Genomic DNA, 21,163 nt, shown 5'->3' with positions numbered 1-21,163 from the left:
AAAAGCCAGAACGGCATGGGGATGATCTAGGTTCCTCGATGTGTGTGTGTTGTAAGGAGCACATTAAATTTACAAGCAGAGAGCACTAGTCTAGGCCCTTAAATATTAGTGCGCCATAGTGCCACCTTGTGGCTAAACCATCGCTGTAATAAAAAACCATTTCAGGGAAGGTTGTAATCAAGATGGCTGCCTCGGGAAAAGAGAGAGAGAGAGAGAGAGAGAGAGAGAGAGAGAGAGAGAGAGAGAGAGAGAGAGAGAGAGAGTTCCCTCCCTCCCGTCACCACAGCTGCCTGCTGCCTTGCCTGAGCTGCATGGCTTCTGAAACACTCACAAGATGGCCTCCACAGGAGCCAAACAGAGACAACAGTTGCAGTGTTCAAGGTCTACAGAGGTGGAGCTAAGTACATACCAGATCAGTCATGCCACAGAACTCATCCAGTCTAATTAACATCTCTTCTATAGACTCCTCTATTTCTTTCACCTGGAAAGAAACAAATAATCTTAAGGAAGTTGCATCTATGAAAGAGCAAGGTGATCGCCTTCCAGGAATAGATACATTAGCATGGTCTGCATTTCAATAAAGTTCAGCGATGCCGCTCAGCTATTAAAATTAAACGCTGGTAATCAAATAAAATAATCATTTGCCATTTAGCAATTAAGTGTCACGCACAGGCACGCAGGCACAAAATCAAGGTTTTTCAAGAAATAGGCTACATTTTCAAAACGGATCGCCTCTGAAGTTTCAAGACTGCCCATGGCTATTCTGAAGCATAAGATACCTTCACATTTTGAGTATTTATGCTTGGACAGTCTGCACGCATTATAGTTGGTACATTGCTGAGACATAGGTCTACTGTCCAAGCACAGATCAGTTTTTAAAAATGGAAATCACATTTAAGTGAAAATCACATTCTCCATTTTACAGCAAGCACTCTTGAGAGCAATTTTAGACAAATACAAATCTTAGTTGAGCTTTTAAGCTTGGATGTTCACTTCTTTCAGAGTGGGATTTCCAAGGAAGTATTTCTATTGTATAATTAGTAATAGCACCAGAAACTCTTGGGACAGCATGTTGTGGAAAGGAAATAAAGTGAGAGGAGGTTTGGCCACTCGCAACATCTACCTTCTCTCTTTTGTGCTGATGGAAGTTTAGAACTTCTTCTGTGTATACTTATAGAATGGTGACATTTTCTCTAAATTTGCTATCTGGAAGACAATTTCAGAGTTAACAGTCTCAGCAGCCAATCATTCACACTCGTAAAAGTTTGACCACTTTAAAAATTGAGCAGGTTACTTAGGGTCTTGAAGTGAATATAAAGAGAGAATCCTGGTGAAAGCTAGTTTTCTCTACCCACCTCTGGATCATCTTAGGACTGGTGTAGACAACCTGGGAAACAACCTCAGATTTATATCCCACCCCACTCAGGGTCGGCAAGTAAACCAAAGTGTAATGAAAATAAAGGAAAACCATTAATTTAATGACTTTTTCATAGCATTTCCCAACTTAACCCATAAATAATATGGCCTGACTCTTAACCATAGTTGACCAAGGCTGGTAGCTTTGTCACAAACTGCCCTCATGCCAGCATAGATACCTTGCCTTAACCATGGCTCATGCTGAGGTTACTGTGTTAACCATAGTTCCAAAATCATATTAAGATCCACACTGAGTGCCTATTACCGTGTTTCTCCAAAAATAAGACACCGTCTTATATTTATTTTTCCTAAAAAAAAAACACGGTGGCTTATTTTCAGGGGATGTCTTTTTTTATTAAGTATGGTACAGTTTAACCTATCACTATGGCTTATTTTCGGGGTATGGCTTGTTTTCGGGGTATGGCTTGTTTTCGGGGTGTGGCTTATTTTCGGGGTATGGCTTATTTTCGGGGTATGGCTTATTTTCAGGGTATGGCTTATTTTCGGAGAAACACGGTAGCTTCCGAGCCAAGTTCAAAGATTTGCTGCTGACATTTCAGGCCCTAAACAAGCAGGGACCAGTTTAGCAAACTCCCTGCCCCAGTACAGACTAAGGGTGGTATCCAACTGACCCGTTCCATCAGTGCAAGGATTTAATACAGAATAAGTGAATTAGGGTTGCCCACTGTTCAAGATCAAAACCCTCTTCATAATTTCATAGAGCGGTTTTGCCACAGAGATATTACCCCTTGGGATAAAAACACAATGGTTATAGTATGGGGATGAAAAACTATAAGATCATCTGTTGGTGGAATTTTTTTCAGTTCTGAAATGTTGCCACCAATATGATATTGCAGGCTTGTCTTTAAATATGTAGGCAACACCTATCAGAACACCTTAAGCATCTAGTAAACCAACAGCTTTATCTTAAAACAATGAAACAAAAGGTATTCATAGGGAATTCTTTGAAGAAGGCACTTCCTATGATGTCTCTGTGCTAGTATTCAAAGCAATATTTTGATTATTTCTATACAGAATTATTTCTATATCACCAAACATTAAAATAAACCAATATGGGCAGTGAACAATATAAAATGATTACATAATAAGATTACATCAAGAACTCAATAAATCAGAAGAATAACTCAGTTTAACTGAATCACCTCTTAAGGAAAAAGCATGGGAAAACAAATATGTTTTAAGTAGGCACCTAAACACCAATACTGTAGGCACCCGACAACTATTCACTGAGAGCAAATTCCAAATAGCAGGCAACACAACACTAAAAGCCATTTTTTGTGTGGACTTAAGAGCATGCAGCACTACTTAAGAGCATTTATTTCAAAGATTCAAATGACCAGGCAGAGGCATACAAATCATGACAATCCCAATTTGCTTGGGGCTTTATTTGCTAAGAGAAAGACCTTAAACTTGGCCCGCTAACTTATTGACAAGTCAGTGCTGTCCTCTCAGCAGTGGTGTTACATGTTGTTGAAAGGAGACTCCTCCTTGAACAACTTCGCTGCTGCATTCTGCACCAGCTGCAGCTTCCAGCCAACTTAAAGGAAAAGTGCATATAGAGTTCATTACTGTAATTTAATGGTTACTGACCTTCTCAGGGTTATGGGCACATTTCTGAGAACGTATTCTGGATAGCAAACATAAAATGGCCATGATGCAGTGAGACACAGCACAAAATAGCTGCCGCATCCAAAGGCGCAGAAAAGGAGACATGGCAACAGAATTGTGCAAATATGGGAAACTTTAATTTAAAAACTGCTTGGAACATGCAAACAGCCAAACACATTCTTAGAATCTCCTTTTCCAAGCATCACTCAGTCTTATCTGTTGTGTTGCCTGTTTCTGGTGAGGTGTTGAAGATTTAAAACTAGAAGAATAAAATGTGTTTCAAAATTATTCTTGAACTCAGTTATTGCATGAATATAAATACATGCACTATCACAAATGAGAAGATTTATTTATTTCCGGATGGCTAGTAATCATGCTATCTTTATTATTTAAATAATTTTTTTCCCACTCCACAGCCAGAAAAGGCTCCCAGAGTGGCCATGCAGGTCACTAAAAAGAAAAAGAATAAAACACAGAACCTGACCCCAGTCTTACAATCTGGAAAGGCATGGCACAAAAGGAAAATGAATTGGGAGGGGGGAGGAAATGATCAAATGCATGTAGAAACTATTTGTTACAAAAATACGGACACACAGAATAGAAGAGAATAGCTGATGAGAGACAACACATCAGAGTTGTGGTTGAAAAACTGCCCCAGCCTTGCTGACTGTGTAGACTATGCTGCCTTTTACTGGTGACAAGCTTTTGAAAAGCACAAAATTTCACTTCAAGGAAGAATAAAAACAAAGAGTTGTAAATAAATAATAATAATAATAATAATAATAATAATAATAATTTATTGTTTATACCCCGCCCATCTGGCTGGGTTTCACCAGGTACTCTGGGCGGCTTCCAGCAGAATGTTAAAATACAATAGTCTATTAAACATTAAAAGCTTCCCTAAACAGGGCAGCCTTCAGACCTCTTCTAAAAGTCTGGTAGTTGTTTTTCTCTTTGACATCTGCTGGGAGGGTGTTCCACATGGTGGGTGCCACTACCGAGAAGGCCCTCTGCCTGGTTCCCTGTAACTTGGCTTCTCGCAGCGAGGGAACCGCCAGAAGGCCCTCGGCGCTGGAACTCAGTGTCCGGGCAGAACGATGGGGGTGGAGACGTTCCTTCAGGTATACTGGACCGAGGCCGTAAACCAATGAACAGGCTTGCTACTCTCACAAACTGGAACCACACCCATTTTAAATTATTCTGCCATCAATGCAAAGGGGCAAAAAGATCTTACAAGTACTCAAACGTGCAAGTAATGTGAATATGTGGCCTTAGGTTCTCACCTGTCATTTAGTCCCATAAACAAAAACTCATCTCAAATGGAAGAGAACCAGGAAACAACAGCAGCAGCAGGTTGCATTAATGTTTAGCTTGTGCCAGCAGCTTGTTTGCAATAATATAATATAATATAATATAATATAATATAATATAATAATACCAGCACTATCATACCATTGCTAAAGCCTATACAGGTACTTACAACATTATTTCACCAGTTCCTGACATTAAAATAGAGCAAATATACTTTTGCAAGCATGATGTTCAACTACATGATATGTCAGTTACTTCTAGTGTTTATAGATTCTATGAAAAAGAACACTAGAATGTATGTATGGGAAATATAACCATGATTAAACCACAGCAAAATGAATACTGAAATGAAGGTCCATAGCTCAGTGGTAGAGCCCCTGCACTGCAAGCGGAAGGTCACTGCTTCAATTCCGGCATCTCCAGGTAGGACAGGAAAAGACTCCTGCCTAAAATCCTAGAGAGCTGCTGCCAGTCAGTGTAGACAATACTGAACTAAACAAACAAACAGTCGGACTCAGTATGAGGCAGCTTCCTAGATTCCTAATGCGAATTCTTAGCGTTTTACCCATAGTAATGTCTAAGTCAAAAGCAAGGAGTATTTGACGTTTCTTTCAGCTTCCATTTTAGGAAAAAGTTTATTGAAAAGCTGGAGCCTTGGTATTTTTAGATTAAAATCCAAGGAGTATAATCTACATCAAATCCATTGCAGGAAACCTATAGCTTCACACCTGGAGAATCTTGAGATCCAATCATATAATGAGATTGCTTCCTATGGAAACATGCCGAGTTACATATTTCAATACTTTTACCATAGGGATTTTGTGTATCTTTCCTGCCTGAGAGTTGGATTTTAAAAATAACACTATTAAATCATTAAGGAGACTCTGCATATATAATAATTTAACATCCTTGGCATCGTTCTGTACATTGCCTTGAGCAGTATTAGACATGTGACTTACACATACAGTCGTACCTCGGAAGTCGAACACAATCTGTTCCAGAAGTCCATTCGACTCCCAAAACGTTTGGAAACTAAAGCGCTGCTTCTGATTGGCTGCAGGAATCTCCTGCAGCCAACTGGAAGCCACGGAAGCCCCGTCAGACGTTCAGCTTCCAAAAATAGTTAGCAAACCGAACACTCACTTCCAGGTTTGCGGCATTCGGGAGCCCAAACTTTTGATAACTACGGTAAGCTGTTCGAAAACCAAGGTACAACTGTATATTAAACAACATTTCAGGGGGAAGGACGGAAATTGTACACAATTCAAAAATTAGTAACTGTGCACAGTTCTATGCCAAGTGACACATTTCAGTCATGTAAGAACCAAAACTGTAGCACAAAGGGCTTTAGCATCTTCTATACGTGGCACCACATGAACCCTGCAATTCCCCCCACTGGAGGCGTCAAAGGCACATTTGTATCACATTCAATTCAGATAGAACCAAGGTGCATTTAGACTTCTTCTTTTTTAAACCAAGATAGATCTGTACACTCTGTAGTTAGCAGCTGTAGTAGTACTGGAATTATATGGATTCACTTGGTCACTTCAGAGTAAAAAAAGCAGGGTCTAAAAGGCACAAATAAACCAACACAGCTTCAGCTGTACAATTTACATTACTCTTAGCACTGCAGCCACCATGGAATGAGGGGGGGGGGGGGGAAAGAATGAGGGGGGGGGGGAAGCAGCCTTCATCCTATTCTCTCCCTGGGCCAGTCTGGGCACATTCAACAATCCTGCTGCAAATCACAAAAACAGGAAAGAGATGCTGAGCCTGTAGCTCATTCATTCATCTTTCTCCTAGTGACTCTGAAGGTTTGTATTCGTCAAAGTACATTAAGCACACAAAACATTTTCAAACATCTGTCTGTGGTTACTTAACGTGAATCTGCTAAAATATGCATTAAAAATAACTATTAGGTGACAAATTAAAATATCTATTCTACAGCAATATGAAAGACAAATGAGCACACACAAAAACACAATAAACCACCAATCTTTTGCAACCTTCAAAGCTAATGGATTTCTCTCCCCCCCTTTTTTTGCTGTATTCTTTTTATTCTTATTCTTATTCCTTATGTGTGGTTTAATAGATCTGAGGTGGCTAAGCTACAGCAAATCAGGCATCCCCAAACTTCAGCCCTCCAGATGTTTTGGACTACAATTCCCATCATCCCTGACCACTGGTCCTGTTAGCTAGGGATCATGAGAGTTGTAGGCCAAAACATCTGGAGGGCCACAGTTTGGGGATGCCTGCTCTAAATAAATAAAACCTTTTTTTATAGGGCAACCATACACATGCTGACACAGAAGTTTGGGTGTATACAGCAACATACTTTGCATGCAGACAGGTCCAAATTTCCATTCCTGGCATCTTATACATCTTATACTGTACTCTGTATAAGGCAGCTTCTTGTATTATTTCTAGATAAACGGGCACAGCGCTGTAACCATAGGATATAAAATTAATTTTTATAACATTAACTGACATCTGCAAGCAGATGTGTCTGTGCGTACAGAATTCTTTAGCTTTCCTATACTTCAACAAACACTGAAGGGAAGGTGGCTAACTGTTAGCTTTGGTGGTGTTCATAGCTTTGTAAAAAAGAAAAGAAAATGTGATTATGTTTTACTAAGTACCGTAGTTTGTTTTTTACTGCATTGAGGTTTTCTTTGAATTTCAGCCACCCAGACAGCCCAGCTTGGTAGAGGAGGTAGGTGGGACAGAAATCTTAAATAATAAAGTAGTTTGATTTTTAAAAAGATAAAGGCTGCTTTCACCAATCACACATGCTCCCAGTTTATTTATCTGCTCTTCTAAGAATAGCGGTGTCAAATAAGTTTGTGTATAGCAGAACTTCTTTGCCTGATATGCTAACTATGCATTCATCAATTATTTTCCAGGTTGCATCTATGTATTAAGACAGACCATCAGAAAGCTAACTAGTTCAAGTTAATTATTTTGGATCCACACAGAATTGCTTTTACAGAATTAAGACTGCCTTTCTGGACAGCTGCTATAAGAATCTGCCTTTGGAACAGGGTTTGTTAGTGGGTTTAAGACAGTTATAAAAATGTTGTTGGCTACATTCCTTTATATAAAGATTCACATTTAAAAAATCAGGAAAAGTTGTCCCATCAAGTGGGAGTTGAGTGTAATTATTAATTTATTTAATAACATCTTATATACCACTTGATTGTTGTAGAAGAAACCTCAAAGCAGCTTACAAAAAAGATACTGATCACCTAAAATATTACAACCCTAATTAAAAGCATACAGAAAGTTAATACCAGAATAGAATACATTAAAACGAATTAAAACTCATACAAACTTTCTAAATATCTGCATAGGCTTGTCTAAATTAGAATGTCTTCAGCAGGCGCAAAAAAAGAATACCACTGCGGGACAAGGGAAATAATGCTACCTTGCATATTTTCTCTATTTGCACTGGCTACCAGGAAAATAAGACCCAAATTTGTGCCTCAACTCTGAATGGATCCTCACCCCCACCCCACCCTCGGCTTCCCTTTGTTATGGCTTCGCTTAGAATTATAGAATTGCAGAAGGGTAGAGCTGAAAGGTACCCAAGGGTCATCTAGTCCAACCCCCTGCAATGCAGGAATCTCAGCTAAGCATCCCTGACAGAGGCTATCCAACCTCTGCTTAAAAACCTCCAAGGAACGAGAGGCCACCGCCTCTAGTGGGAGTCCATCCCAAATGGCTCTTACTGTTAGTTTAGTATTCTATTGTGTGTTTGTATCTAAATATGTGTGTGTGTGTGTATACTGTATATGTAGATATATTTATATGTATGTATGTATGTATGTATGTATGTATGTATGTATGTATGTATGTATGTATGTATGTATGTATGTATGTATACACACACACACGATGGAATACTAAACTAAGTCTGGCATCTACCTATATATAGGCGTGTGCGTGTGAACGTATACACACACACACATCTACCTATATATAGGCGTGTGCGTGTGAACGTATACACATACACACACACACACCAGACACGCGTTCAAAGCTGCTCCCAATACGCCTCACACTTCCGCCAAAGAGACAAACGAATCCAACCCCCAACCCAAAAAAAAATTTTGGCGGGAACCCCGCCCCCGCCGCCACGCCCACCTGTCCTTCCCACCACCGTAGCTAAGCAACGCTTTCCCCCTCTCCCCCCCCGCCGCGGGCGACCCCTCGAGCCGCGGCCCTTAACCGCCCACGCACGCACCTCCTGGCGCCCCTCTCGCCCCGCCTCAGGGGCCAGGTAGAGGGCGAACTGCCGAGCCTCGCGCTCCTCTTCTTCCGCCTCCTCCTTCTCCGCCCTCATCTGGGGCTCCCCGTGACCGCCGCCCTCCTCCGCCTCCACCTCAGCTGAGGGCTGCAAGGTAGTCGACGAGACAGGGCCTTCCCCCCGCTCCGAGGCCGCCGCGGCGCTCATGGCGGCCGTCGCTGCCGACAGTCGACTGGGCCCGGAGGCCGCGGGTAACGGCTTCTCCAGCGCCGGCTCAGGATCTCGCCGCGGCCAAGCGCCGTCGGTCGGATCCGAAGCGGCTCCCTTTTTCCTGGGGCCGCGGGTCGAGCTCGGGGCTCCACCTAGCGGCGGCGGCGGGGAACTGCTGCTCATCCCGCCCCAAGGGGGAGAGAGGCGAGCGGCGGCGCCTCCCATCGCCCTCGATTTTGCCTCTTCCCCCTCGCATCTGTCTCTCCAGATGCCGTTGGAAGACGGCTCCCATCGGGGCCAGGGTGAAGCAGCCACCTCGGGCGGAGGAATCACAGGCTCGCAGAGTCGGAAGGGGTACCGAGGGTCATCTAGTCCAACCCCCTGCAATGCAAGAATCTTTTGTGCAACGTTGGGCTCGAACCCGCGACCCTGAGATTAAGCTGTGGCAAGGCAGGTCAGCACTTCCTGTTTGGCATCAAGCAGTAATAGCCTAACCCATGCAATAACCAATAGCTCATCATATGTCTTTTTGGAAAGATCAGTTGACAAAATTAGCCCATTGCAGTTGAGCAGAGTCAGAATGCATTGCCTTCCTTCTCTGTATTATTGCACGTATGTCTGGCTGTTGACCAATTACAATGCAATCTTTAAATGCTTGGCTATTCCGGCATAAGCTCTGTCAAGTTTGAAGGGACTTCCAGGGAAGTGTACTTAGGTGGTTTGGTGTTATGTTGTAGAGACTGCCTATTTTGGTGAGAACAAAAATGAACATTTTTTTGAAATAGTTCTAAGTAAAGTAACTGCACACCTGATTATTTGCTCCTTTGCTCATTTAATTGTTGCATTTATTTACTACCTTTCTGCCAAGACACCTTGGGGTCTGTTAAGAATTTAAAATACTAAAATAAATAATGAAAAACTTTTTTCAGGTGATTGAGGATACTTTCAGGAGTTTATTATGGCATGGGTTTCCTAGGCCATGTTACGTTTCCTGCCCCCCCCCTTCTGTTTGTTCTAGAGTTTGTTTGTTTGTTTGTTTGTTTGTTTAACTCAACAGCTTGTTGTTGTGTTCCTTTGGTAGCTGCAAGACAGACAAGAACACAGCAGGTGGAGCTTTCCCTTCTCCATTATACAGTGATGGGGAAGCTGTAACTGCTGTATGCTATGTAAGTTAGAAGAATAAGAATGCAGCCTTTACATGCAACCTGATGCTTTGCATGCTTGCTCAGATATTGCCCACGGAGTTCAATGAAACTTACTTCCAAATATTTGGGAACAGGATTGCTACCTAAATGATATGTGTCAGTATTTGAAAGCAGAAGCCTATGTGCATTGAAACAGTAGACACAACCTGAATAACAGGCAAACACAACTGGCCAAATGCAAAAATGTCCCTTTACAGATAGCAGACACTGAAAGTCTTAAGGAGCATGAAGGTATTCCCAGAATTTTTTTTACACACTGCAACATCATCCATGCTTGCCCTAGTCTAGGACCAGCAGCAAGATTCTTTACATAATGGATGTAGGTGGAGACTTGTTCATAGAACAGTCATAATTTACACTGGCCCGTAACCAAAAGAAATTGCACACAGTTGAAGCAATAGACATTAAGACTTAGCCCCACTCAAATCAAATCAAATCAAATCCGTTTATTGTGAGGACCATGCCTGTACACAAATATCAACACAACAATAATTAAAAATATTAAAATCCATTTCATAATATCCCAACAAGACCTTCATCCCACAAAACACGAAGAGAAGGAAAACAAGCAACGAGTTAAACAGACGATGAAGGGGTCTTTACATTGTCATCTATAAATCTTTCCCTGGCTTTCATGGCCTTCATCACAAAAACCGCTACCGCATGGGTAATACGTGGGTTTGCATCAACCAACAAAAATTTTACTCTGTCTTCAGGATTGATTATGGAGTTGGGTATAATTTGCAGCATTGCGTCTCTAAAGCCCGAATAAATGGGGCAATAGAGGAGGTAATGTATAAGATCCTCTTTAATTTTCATAAGGCAAGGGCATAGACGATGTTCTACTGGGGTTTTTGTGAATCTACCGGTCAAATATGCAGTTGGCAATGTTTGAAACCGCACCATAGTAAAAGCTCTCCGAAGGGTGGGATCAGTGATCTCCACCAAGTAGTTGGCACAGATTTTGACTGCTTTTACTCGGGGAAACCAGTAGCAAAACCCAGAGTTTTTTATCTTCGTGGTGTCCAAAAAGGCGTCTTTTTCAAATATCCATTCCCGAACTTTATCAGGGCTCCACAGTTTGAGAGTATTAAACTCAGGTAGATTGTATCTGGATAGAATATCTAATAGGTTTTGACGCCAAGTAGTATTATGTTGTAAAGATACAAAGGCTTGTTTGGCCGATAAGGTGTTCGAGGCATCTGCGAGGTTGGTGAAAAAACGCAGAAATCTTAAGTGGGCCCTGGCAGACACAGAAGGTAATCCTACTTCCACTCTTAGGAAAGCTGCCGGAGTACTCTGAGGGAGGCCTAGAATTCTTCTGAGATAAAAATTTTGGAAGATTTCAAGCCGTTCTAGCAGCTTCTGGTTCCATCCCCAGAGTTCTACCCCATATAACATCTGGGGAATCACTTTACCAACAAAAGCTTTTAGTGCCGGGATCACCAGTTGCCCTCCCCTTGAATAAAAAAAGCTGAGCAGAGCACCGATTGTCCTACGTGTTAGAAGGGTCGCGGCCTTGAAGTGGGCAAGCCAGCTAGATGTAGCTTGGAAGGTGATACCAAGATATTTAAAAAGAGGACACTGTTCAATTATGCGTTCATCTAAAGACCATCTAAATGTGTGGCGAGCTCTAGTAAACACCACAATTTTTGTTTTGTCATAGTTTATCTTTAGAGAGTTTTGGGAACAATAAGCTGCGAGCCCCTCCAGCATGCTGTGTAGACCCCTTCGAGTAAGTGCCATGACAGCCATGTCATCAGCATATAGCAATATATTCAGGTGTTTGCCTTCCAGGGCAGGAGCTGATGACTTGTACTTCGCCATATGCTGAACAACATCATTTATATAAAAGTTAAAGAGGAATGGCGCTAACAAACAACCCTGTTTAACCCCTTTCCCCAGTGGCAGTGGGTCAGTATAGTTGCCTGACATCCCAGTTCTGATTTTAACTGTGGTATCTGTATGTAACTCTCTAAGTATTTTGAGAAGTCGTCTATCAATATCTGTTTGATATAGTTTTTGCCATAATTTGTCCCTACAAATTGAGTCAAAAGCAGATGTAAGGTCTACAAAAGCCACAAAAAGTTTGCTCTTATGTACCTTTGTATACTTATCTATCATTGTCTGTAGTACCAAACAATGACCTGTTGTGCTATGGCCCTTTCTGAACCCTGCCTGTTCCGGATTAAACAAGTTAGAGTGGTCAGCCCAGTCAACCAGTTTATTTAGCAGGTAACGAGTATAAAGTTTATACGCGATGTCCAGGAGACTTATGGGGCGGTAGTTTGAAGGGTCTTGGGGGTCTCCCTTCTTATAGATGGGGGCTACGAGACTCAGTTTCCAGTTTGGTGGGATTCTGCATGTATCATTTATTACCGTAAAAAGTTGGGCCAAAATAGCGGCCCACCACTGGGCATTTAGTTTAAACACCTCCGGGGGAATCATATCCTCACCGGGAGCTTTGCCATTTTTGAGTGTTTTAATTAGCTGTAAACATTCTAATTCGGTAATTTTATAAATTTTATAAATTTATTGCTGAAACATTCAAATAGTGAATATTATGTATATTAATTTTTAGCAAAATAAATAAATACAGTACTAAAAAAAATATTGAGATGTGCCTCTAGATTTGTGTCTGCCGGCTTTATATATATATTAGGCACAATTTTGTAGCCTTTAGTGGAACCTGAGATTATTACTTCCACCTTTTGTTCCTTTTTTTTGTACTAGATATGCCCTAACCTAATTAAATCCGTTTAACATTGTTTCACCTTCAATTATTACAGGCTGAAGATTTTCACAGTGCACAGCAACATCATTTTCTCTGTCTGTTGTTGTGTTCTACTTTTCATCCTACCTGATGAAGAATGTTGATCAACTGTAATTTTTGCCCACCTCTTTGTAACATTTTTGTTGGATCTATTAAAGGTATAAAAGTAACCTACTGTTACATTTTGGATTCCGCCCTCCACTCCAAATGGACCAACATGGCAGCCTGCCATAATATACGGTACCTTTAGGTTGTTGCACCTTTCCTGGAATGTGAATTCATTTTCTGAAAGGGCAATTTCTTTCTCAATTCTTTGACTGATGCTTGAAAGCAAAGATTACTGACAATGTTCACTCATGTCAGTAACATGCTCACCATCTGCAAGAGGAGGAAGATCTGGCTGTTTCCTTATAGCTTGGTCTAACAAATTACTGGGTATTAAGAAATAATTGGGCATCACAAGGGAGACATCTTATGATAAGATTTAAACTGCTTTACTTCAAAGTGATTACATTCTCAGGACTTAACCAAGTTGGCACCTTACTTTGCAGAACCTCTTCAAAATGAGGGGATACACAGTAACTTTCTCATAATCTATTTCCAAAAGTTTTACATTGGCAACATATTTTCACTGGCAGACAAGATTTGTTTTTAAAAAGAGCCATCATATATGGGGGGGGGGTTAAAAAAGAGAGAGAATCAAGGCTTAAATTTCTAATAAGCCCCTTACTTAAGTCACTGGAGGCTAAAATTTCTTAATTATCAGAACAGTTGAACAATGGAACCAATTACCTGGGGGAGGGTGTCTCCCATGCTGGGGGTCTTCAATCTTTGTATCCGATTTACTAAGATTTTCCAACTCCAAAGACTACCCATGGTGGATACATGTAAACCTCAGCCCCTCCTTATTTCTCCTGGGGAGTTAGGGGAGGAAAAACAGTAACCCATAAGGAAGGAAAGAGAATCTTGTTTCTCTCCCACATTAAATGAAATATTCATTTCATATTTCCACTAGTATCGGTATAAGTATAAGACTACTTTTTAACCCAGGAAAATCTCAAAAGTCGGGGGTCGTCTTATACGCCGGGTCGTATTTCTTATATGGCGAGTATATCCCAAACTCCATATTTTAACTGGAAAAGTTGGGGTTCGTCTTATACGCCCAGTTGTCTTATATGACGGAATATACAATATGTTGATACAGTGGTTCCCAACAGGTGGTCTGCGGACCCCCAGGGGTCCGCGAGCTATGCCAGAGGGGTCCGCAAGATGCTATTAGAATAAAAAATATATTAAATAGATTTCGTATGATAACAGATTTTTTGTTTTGGCTGCTTCCTGCATGAGCAGAGTCTAGAATTAGATAGAGGCAGTAGTTCTGCTGTATGCCATTAGGTGGCGCTTTACAAACACTACTGTTTTGCAAAGAGGCAGCGCATGCATTCTACTAACGCTCACCTCCCCAAGATGCTTTGCGCGCGTCGGCTTCATTTGTGCGCTACTGCGCAGGTACCCTGTCTTCTCCATTCCCCTCCCTCCTCCCTGGCGCGCGCTGCCTCTTTGCAAGACAGTAGTGTTTGTAAACAAAGCGTTTTTCGCGGAAGCTACAGTTCGCGTAGTTAAAAATGGACCGTTTGTTAAAAAGTGGTTCGTTAAAACAACAAAGGCCTAAAGATGAAGAGGAAAATAATGCATTTGATGTTCAAGCAAGTAAGTCAGTGACTCTCGAACCGATATTGTCAGTGTCCATTGAACCTAAAGACTCTTAATTTGGCTCTCACTTTTTAATTTTAGGATTAGGAATTAATGGGGGTCCTTGTCACAATAGCGGCTCGATGAGGGGTCCTCGAGAAAATTTTGTTGGGAACCCCTTTGTTGATATTTCTCTCGTTTCTCAGCAATGCCATTCTGGCTGCAATGGAATCACCCACCAACTGAGTTTGCTATTAAGAGGAGTAATATTGTGGTAAATATCAAAAATCTAGTGAATACTTCACTGGCATTTTTAGTAATCCTTAAGATGTTAGGTGGCTAATGGAAAATGTATTTAAAAAATTCACACATATACACAATTTACTGGTACTGGTAATTTTGAAACTAAGTTGGAGTTCCTCAGTAAGTCATGAAATTCCCCCTCATTTTCACCCATTTATTGGTGAAGGCAACTCAAATTTCAGGGGCACCCTGTGAGACACCAAAATCTGCTCCAACAACTTGATACCAAGGCTGAAGAGCACCAGCCTAAAGGACTTGAAATACCGTAAATCTGTTCCTGGGCAGATGAGCATTGGTATACCTATTGAAACAACATATTGGGCATTTTCTTGTGGATATGCAATGCCAGCCATCTTTTGTGTGTCACTGCCGAAACAGATCTACCCTCACTGTACTGTATTGAACTATCCCTCCATTTCCTGATTCTCTGGAGCTACACATGTAACTTGATCCCCTACCATCTGTACTCATCAAGCTAGACTTTGCACCCATGTCTTCAGGCAATCTCTCTCTTTACCACCAGATGGCAACATTTCGGTGGCTACTATTGATGACAATACCAACAACAATCACATTCAGCAGCCATACAAATTGAACCAATTAATACTTTTATAAGTAGTATGGAGGCATGGCCAAAAAAAAAAAAAGTATGCAGGACCATCAAACTGGCATGTCTGCAATTAAGCATGCCAGTTTGATGATCCAAGAGTATTAAAAGAACTGGCAGAGGTGATTTCAGAATCACACTTCACACTGGCAATAATCTTTGAAAATTCCTGGAGAACAGGCGAAGTTCCAGCAGATTGGAGGAGGGCAAATGTTGTCCCTATTTTCAAAAGGGAAAAGAGAGGACCCAAACAATTACCGCCCAGTCAGCCTGACATCAATACCAGGAAAGGTTCTAGAGCAGATCATTAAGCAAACGGTCTGTGAGCACCTGGAAAGAAATGCTGTGATCACTAAAAGTCAGCATGGGTTTCTGAAAAATAAGTCATGTCCGACTAATCTGATCTCATTTTTTGACAGAATTACAAGCCTGGTAGATAAAGGGAACACTGTGGATGTAGCCTATCTTGATTTCAGCAAGGCCTTTGACAAGGTGCCCCATGATATTCTTGTAAAGAAGCTGGTAAAATGCGGGCTAGACAATGCTACCATTCAGTGGATTTGTAACTGGCTTACTGACTGAACCCAAAGGGTGCTCATCAATGGCTCCTCTTCATCCTGGAGAGTAGTGACTAGTGGGGTGCCACAGGGTTCTGTCTTGGGCCCAGTCTTATTCAACATCTTTATCAATGACTTGGATGATGGGCTTGAGGGCATCCTGAGCACGTTTGTAGAGGGAGGGGTGGCTAATACCCCAGAGGACAGGATCACACTTCAAAATGACCTTAACATATTAGACAATTGGGCCAAAGCAAACAAGATGAATTTTAACAAGGAGAAATGTAAAGTACTACACTTGGGCAAAAAAAATACGAAAGGCACAGATACAGGATGGGAGACACCTGGCTTGAGAGCAGTACATGTGAAAAGGATCTAGGAGTCTTGGTAGACCACAAACTTGACATGAGTCAACAGTGTGATGTGATGCAGCAGCTAAAAAAGCCAATGCAATTCTGGGCTGCATCAATAGGAGTATAGCATCTAGATCAAGGGAAGTAATAGTACTACTGTACAGTCGTACCTCGGGTTACGACCACCTCGGTTTGCGAACAGTTCGGGTTACGAACTGCGCAAACCCGGAAGTGTTTTCGCCGCGCGATTTGCGCATGCGCAAAATGGCGGCGCCCATAGCGCTCGGTTTGCGAACTATTCGGGTTACGAACTGCGATCCGGAACGGATCGCGTTCGTAACCCGAGGTATTACTGTATTCTGCTCTGGTCAGACCTCACCTGGAGTACTGTGTCCAGTTCTGGGCACTACAGTTCAAGAAGGATACTGACAAGCTGGAACATGTCCAGAAGAGGGCAACCAAAACGGTCAAAGGCCTGGAAACGATGCCTTATGAGGAACGGCTTAGGGAGCTGGGTATGTTTAGCCTGGAGAAGAGAAGGTTAAGGGGTGATATTATAGCCATGTTCAAATATATAAAAGGATGTCATATGGAGGAGGAAGAAAGGCTGTTTTCTGCTGCTCTTGAGAAGCAGACACGGAGCAATGGATTCAAACTTCAAGAAAGAAGATTCCACCTAAACATTAGGAAGAACTTCCTGACAGTAAGAGCTGTTCGGCAGTGGAATTTGCTACCAAGGAGTGTGGTGGAGTCTCCTTCTTTGGAGGTCTTTAAGCAGAGGCTTGACAGGCATATGTCAAGAATGCTTTGATGGTGTTTCCTGCTCGGCAGGGGGTTGGACTGGATGGCCCTTGTGGTCTCTTCCAACTCTATGATTCTATTATTCTAAACGGCTGGGTTTCCCTGTACTGTACTAAGCACAAGTACATAGGAATCCATAGGAAGTTGTCTTCTTATACTAAGGCAGACCACTGATTGGTGCATTTTGCTCGGCACTGCCCACTCTCTGCACATACTGGCAGTGGCTTTCCAAGGTTGCAGACAGGACTCTTCCCCCCCCCCCCAAGCCCTACCTGGAGATGTCAGAGATTTAATCAGGGACCTACCACTGAGCTACATCTGCTTCCCTAAAGGATCCTCTCTTAATCACCACTTCCACTTTAATGCTGGAAAATAAGACCTTTTGAGACAACCAATGAGTTGGAGGCAACCAATGGAAGAAGTGACACACTGAGTAGCAGAATTCACATTAAGGTTAGCCCTGTTAAATGACTTGCATACCCCCCCTACCCTGCTCTGCAACTAGGATAATGAGAATCAAGCAAATTATGTAGTATTGCATAATTTACACAGGTTGCTTTCATTGTCTCAGTATTTGGCTTTATATTATGCACAATTCTGTTTTAATTCTGTGCTGGGTGGGGACATTGCTGGCCTCAGTTATGTTATGGTTGGATGGCTAGTATTCTGAATGAGATTTCACAGTTTGTTGACTTCAAGCAGCTTTCAAGGTTTGTTTGGGTGCAAACATGAAATACGGCAAATGCAAAATACCGTGGGGGCACATTCTGTCTAACTAGCTCCAATCACAACTCTTCCTTGCAATTTTATTCGCATCTTTCATAAATAATGTGTTCCCAGACATTAATCCTTCCTGCAGGCCATGGCAAGTTTGCCAACCTAATTGGCATTACAATTTAAATGACAACTGAATGTGGGAGTTACTCCACCCTGGCTAATTTATTTTTCTCTAGGGAACAGAATGAGCTGCTTGTTAAAGCAGAAGATGGGACACCTGGTTGCCTTGTAACCTTGTTTTGCTTGCCAATTGGCCCAAAATAGATGACTTAGGGTGTTTTCACACTTTAGCTGTTAGAGCCCAGTGCCATAATGTCAGCGTAAGGTGTTCATGTTTGCAGTCCTGCCCAGAGTTAAGTGAGATTTAAATATAAGCCATATTGGGCTAAATTGCAACCCATCAGAGGCAAGAGAGAGAACAATATACACTGCCTTGAACTTCTTGGTGGAAAGGGGAATAGAAATGTAAGAAATAAATGCTTCCACTTTTCCTCTTCCTGTTTTACACAATGCAATATTGACTAGATTATAACAGGAAACAACCATTTAAGCGTCTCTGCTTAGACTTGGTTGATATCTCTTTTCACCTACCGTTGTTGTTGTTTAGTCGTTTAGTCGTGTCCGACTCTTCGTGACCCCATGGTCAAAACAAAACAAATACTATTTGCTTATTTGATAGAAATACATTTTACATACATTTCAAAAAGAAAATGCCGCATGATAAATCACTGTAATAAAAATAACCAGCCTTAAACATGATTTAAAAGACAGCAACAGCATCTATCTCAGTAGAAAGGTAGCTTTCCTACCAAAACGGTAATCAGTGGGAAGAGACTGGGTAATCCCTGCTATGTAAAAAAAAATTCCATGGTTTCAGGTTTGACAGCTTCCCCCCACCCTCACTGACACATTCATGTTCCCACATTTCATTGTATTCCTGCATACTTTCCTCTTCCAAGGCTCCAGGGAATTGGAGCTGTGAGTAAAACCACGTATGTAAACACAGCCAAGATTGCAGAACACCAGCTATCTGATTAGTTCAAAGAGAAAAACCTGAAGATCAAGTCATTGTGCAGTGCAGGTGAAAGGCCACCCAGATCTCATGTGAAAAATAAGCAATGGGTGCAAGGTACACACCATTTGTTACACAAGTTGTGTATGCAACTATCAGTCATGCAGAACTGGCTTCACCAAAGGAGGAAACAGTTTCTATATCATTTTAGGGATCCAAGGCAACACTAGCAATGTTTCAGGTAGTGCTTGAGGATATTTTTGAAAACCCAATACAGTAAGCTGCTTCAGGCACCAACTGCAATATGCATTTCACAGAAAACCTCTGATGGGTCAGACATGCTCCCTAAAACATGCAAAACACCTACATGCACCCCAAAATCAAACAGGTGAGGAAGAATGCAAGCCTACTCATCCGTACAAAATCCAAGCACCCTTAATTTTTAAAAGGAGGGGAGTGCAGGGGCCTTGGCATGCTCAGGGGGGTACCATAGTGCCCACAGTTGCCACTTTGGGGGCCCCAGATACAGTATAGTCCAAAGGATCTGGATAGCATGAAGGCTATGGAAGGCTGCTTTGTGAACAGTATCCTTTTCTGCATGAATTTGTCTTATCTTATAAATCCGTCTAAATTTATGTAGCCATCATCTTACCTTGCAACAGAAAAGTCCATAGCTTAATTATATGCAATGTGAAGTACTTTTTCTTGTCTGTCTCTCCCCACCATTCAGCTACCCTGGACTATGTAGTGTACTGGGTACAGTACGAGAAAAAAAAAGGAAAACACTCCACACTATCAATCTTGACCAATCCAACAACTTCTTCCTTTCCCCTTTTCAAAACTGGGTAAATAAATATCTTCCTCATAGCAGTTATTCTCATCCAGGTGATGGGGTGGACTTTGGCCCTCCAGCTGTTGTTGAACTACAATTACCATCATCCCTGGTCATTGGCTATGCCTGCTGGGACTGATGGGAGATAGTTGTAGTTCATCAACATCTGGAAAATGAAATATTTTCCATACTGCTCCAGCCCTTAATCATTTTGATGGCCTTTTCTGCATCTTTTCTAGCTCTATAATATGCTTTTTGAGACGTAGCAGCCAGAACTGTGCTCAATATTCCAAACACACTTGCATCAGAAGTTTATATAAAAGCATTACAAGCCACTGTATACAGTATACTGTATAACTGCTATGAGATGAGAACACAAGACGATTAAGCAGAGTAATAGAAGGTTGTGCGCTAAGTATAAGGGGGGGGGGAGTAAAACAAATACAATGCGAAGAATTGGAAGTTTTCTTTATTTAGAAACTTGAGAAATGACTCCATATGATTGTAAATGATGGTTTTGTATGTAGTGTTTTGTTCCCCCCTTCTTTTATTTTCTTTCTTTCTTCTAACTTTTCTTTTTTAATCTTATGTATGTATGTATATTTGTATTTTAACCCAATAAAGATGATTTTTTAAAAAACTATAAAAACCCCCGCAAGTCACCAGCTTAAAATGCAGTCATAAGATAATTTACAGCAGGCATCCCCAAACTGCGGCCCTCCAGATGTTTTGGCCTACAACTCCCATGATCCCTAGCTAACAGGACCAGTGGTCAGGGAAGATGGGAATTGTAGTCCAAAACATCTGGAGGGCCGAAGTTTGGGGATGCCTGATTTGCAGCATCAAGTGGCAGATCCAACTGAAGTCACAGAAAGTGGTAGAGTTTAATTTTGCACATAAATGCTAAAAAGGGCTGGGTTTTCAAATCCCATAGAACAGGCAAGTACTTGTGTCAAGTTTCTTCCCTAAAAGCATGAGAAATTAAATCATATAACTGGAGTCGTAACAGTTCATTTATTATTTCATCAAACTTCACCCACATTTAATATTAAATTGGATTTAAATGCAAAATACTCTAGTCTAACTGGCTTTGTGGATCACAGCCATGATCTTACAATTTGAAACACTTCTTATGTAGGAGTTAACACACCCATTGCCAATTAATTGGTGAAACCTGAGGTAACAAGATTTCGCAATGCATTGAATTTTCATTTTAGATTGAAACTTTTATTCACCCCTGCAGACCTGGTCTGTGCCTTACCATTTGAACTTTCTGATCATACGCTAAGGGAACTTATAAATACCTATGAAGCATAATTATGTTTTTACAAATTAAGGACATAAACTGCATCTCTAAAATCCAGCATGATGAACTGACCTTTTCAAACCTGCCTTCCATGCTTTCCCCTCTTTATGAACTGCGGTGTCCAAAATGAAAT

At 41.4% G+C, this 21,163-nt stretch overlaps 1 protein-coding gene across 4 annotated transcripts in view; it reads right to left on the bottom strand.

Moving 5' to 3' along the window:
- BCAS4 (breast carcinoma amplified sequence 4) overlaps positions 1–8,835 on the bottom strand; it is a 48,164-nt gene extending 39,329 nt beyond the window's left edge. For all 4 annotated transcript variants that reach the window (XM_035121285.2, XM_035121287.2, XM_035121286.2 and 1 more), the window contains exons 1-2: positions 8,600–8,835; positions 410–481 (exon numbers count right to left, since the gene is read on the bottom strand). In XM_035121285.2, coding sequence (XP_034977176.2) covers positions 410–481; positions 8,600–8,809 — 282 coding nt within the window. In that variant the 5' untranslated portion in view covers positions 8,810–8,835. The remainder of the gene's footprint in view (positions 1–409; positions 482–8,599) is intronic.
- Between the last annotated feature and the right edge of the window lie 12,328 nt (positions 8,836–21,163).

Source organism: Zootoca vivipara, chromosome 7 (genome assembly GCF_963506605.1).
Source record: "Zootoca vivipara chromosome 7, rZooViv1.1, whole genome shotgun sequence".
NCBI lineage: Eukaryota > Metazoa > Chordata > Lepidosauria > Squamata > Lacertidae > Zootoca > Zootoca vivipara.
The sequence above is the reverse complement of the archived record's forward strand: the minus strand, read 5'-3'. Positions and strand labels throughout refer to the sequence as shown.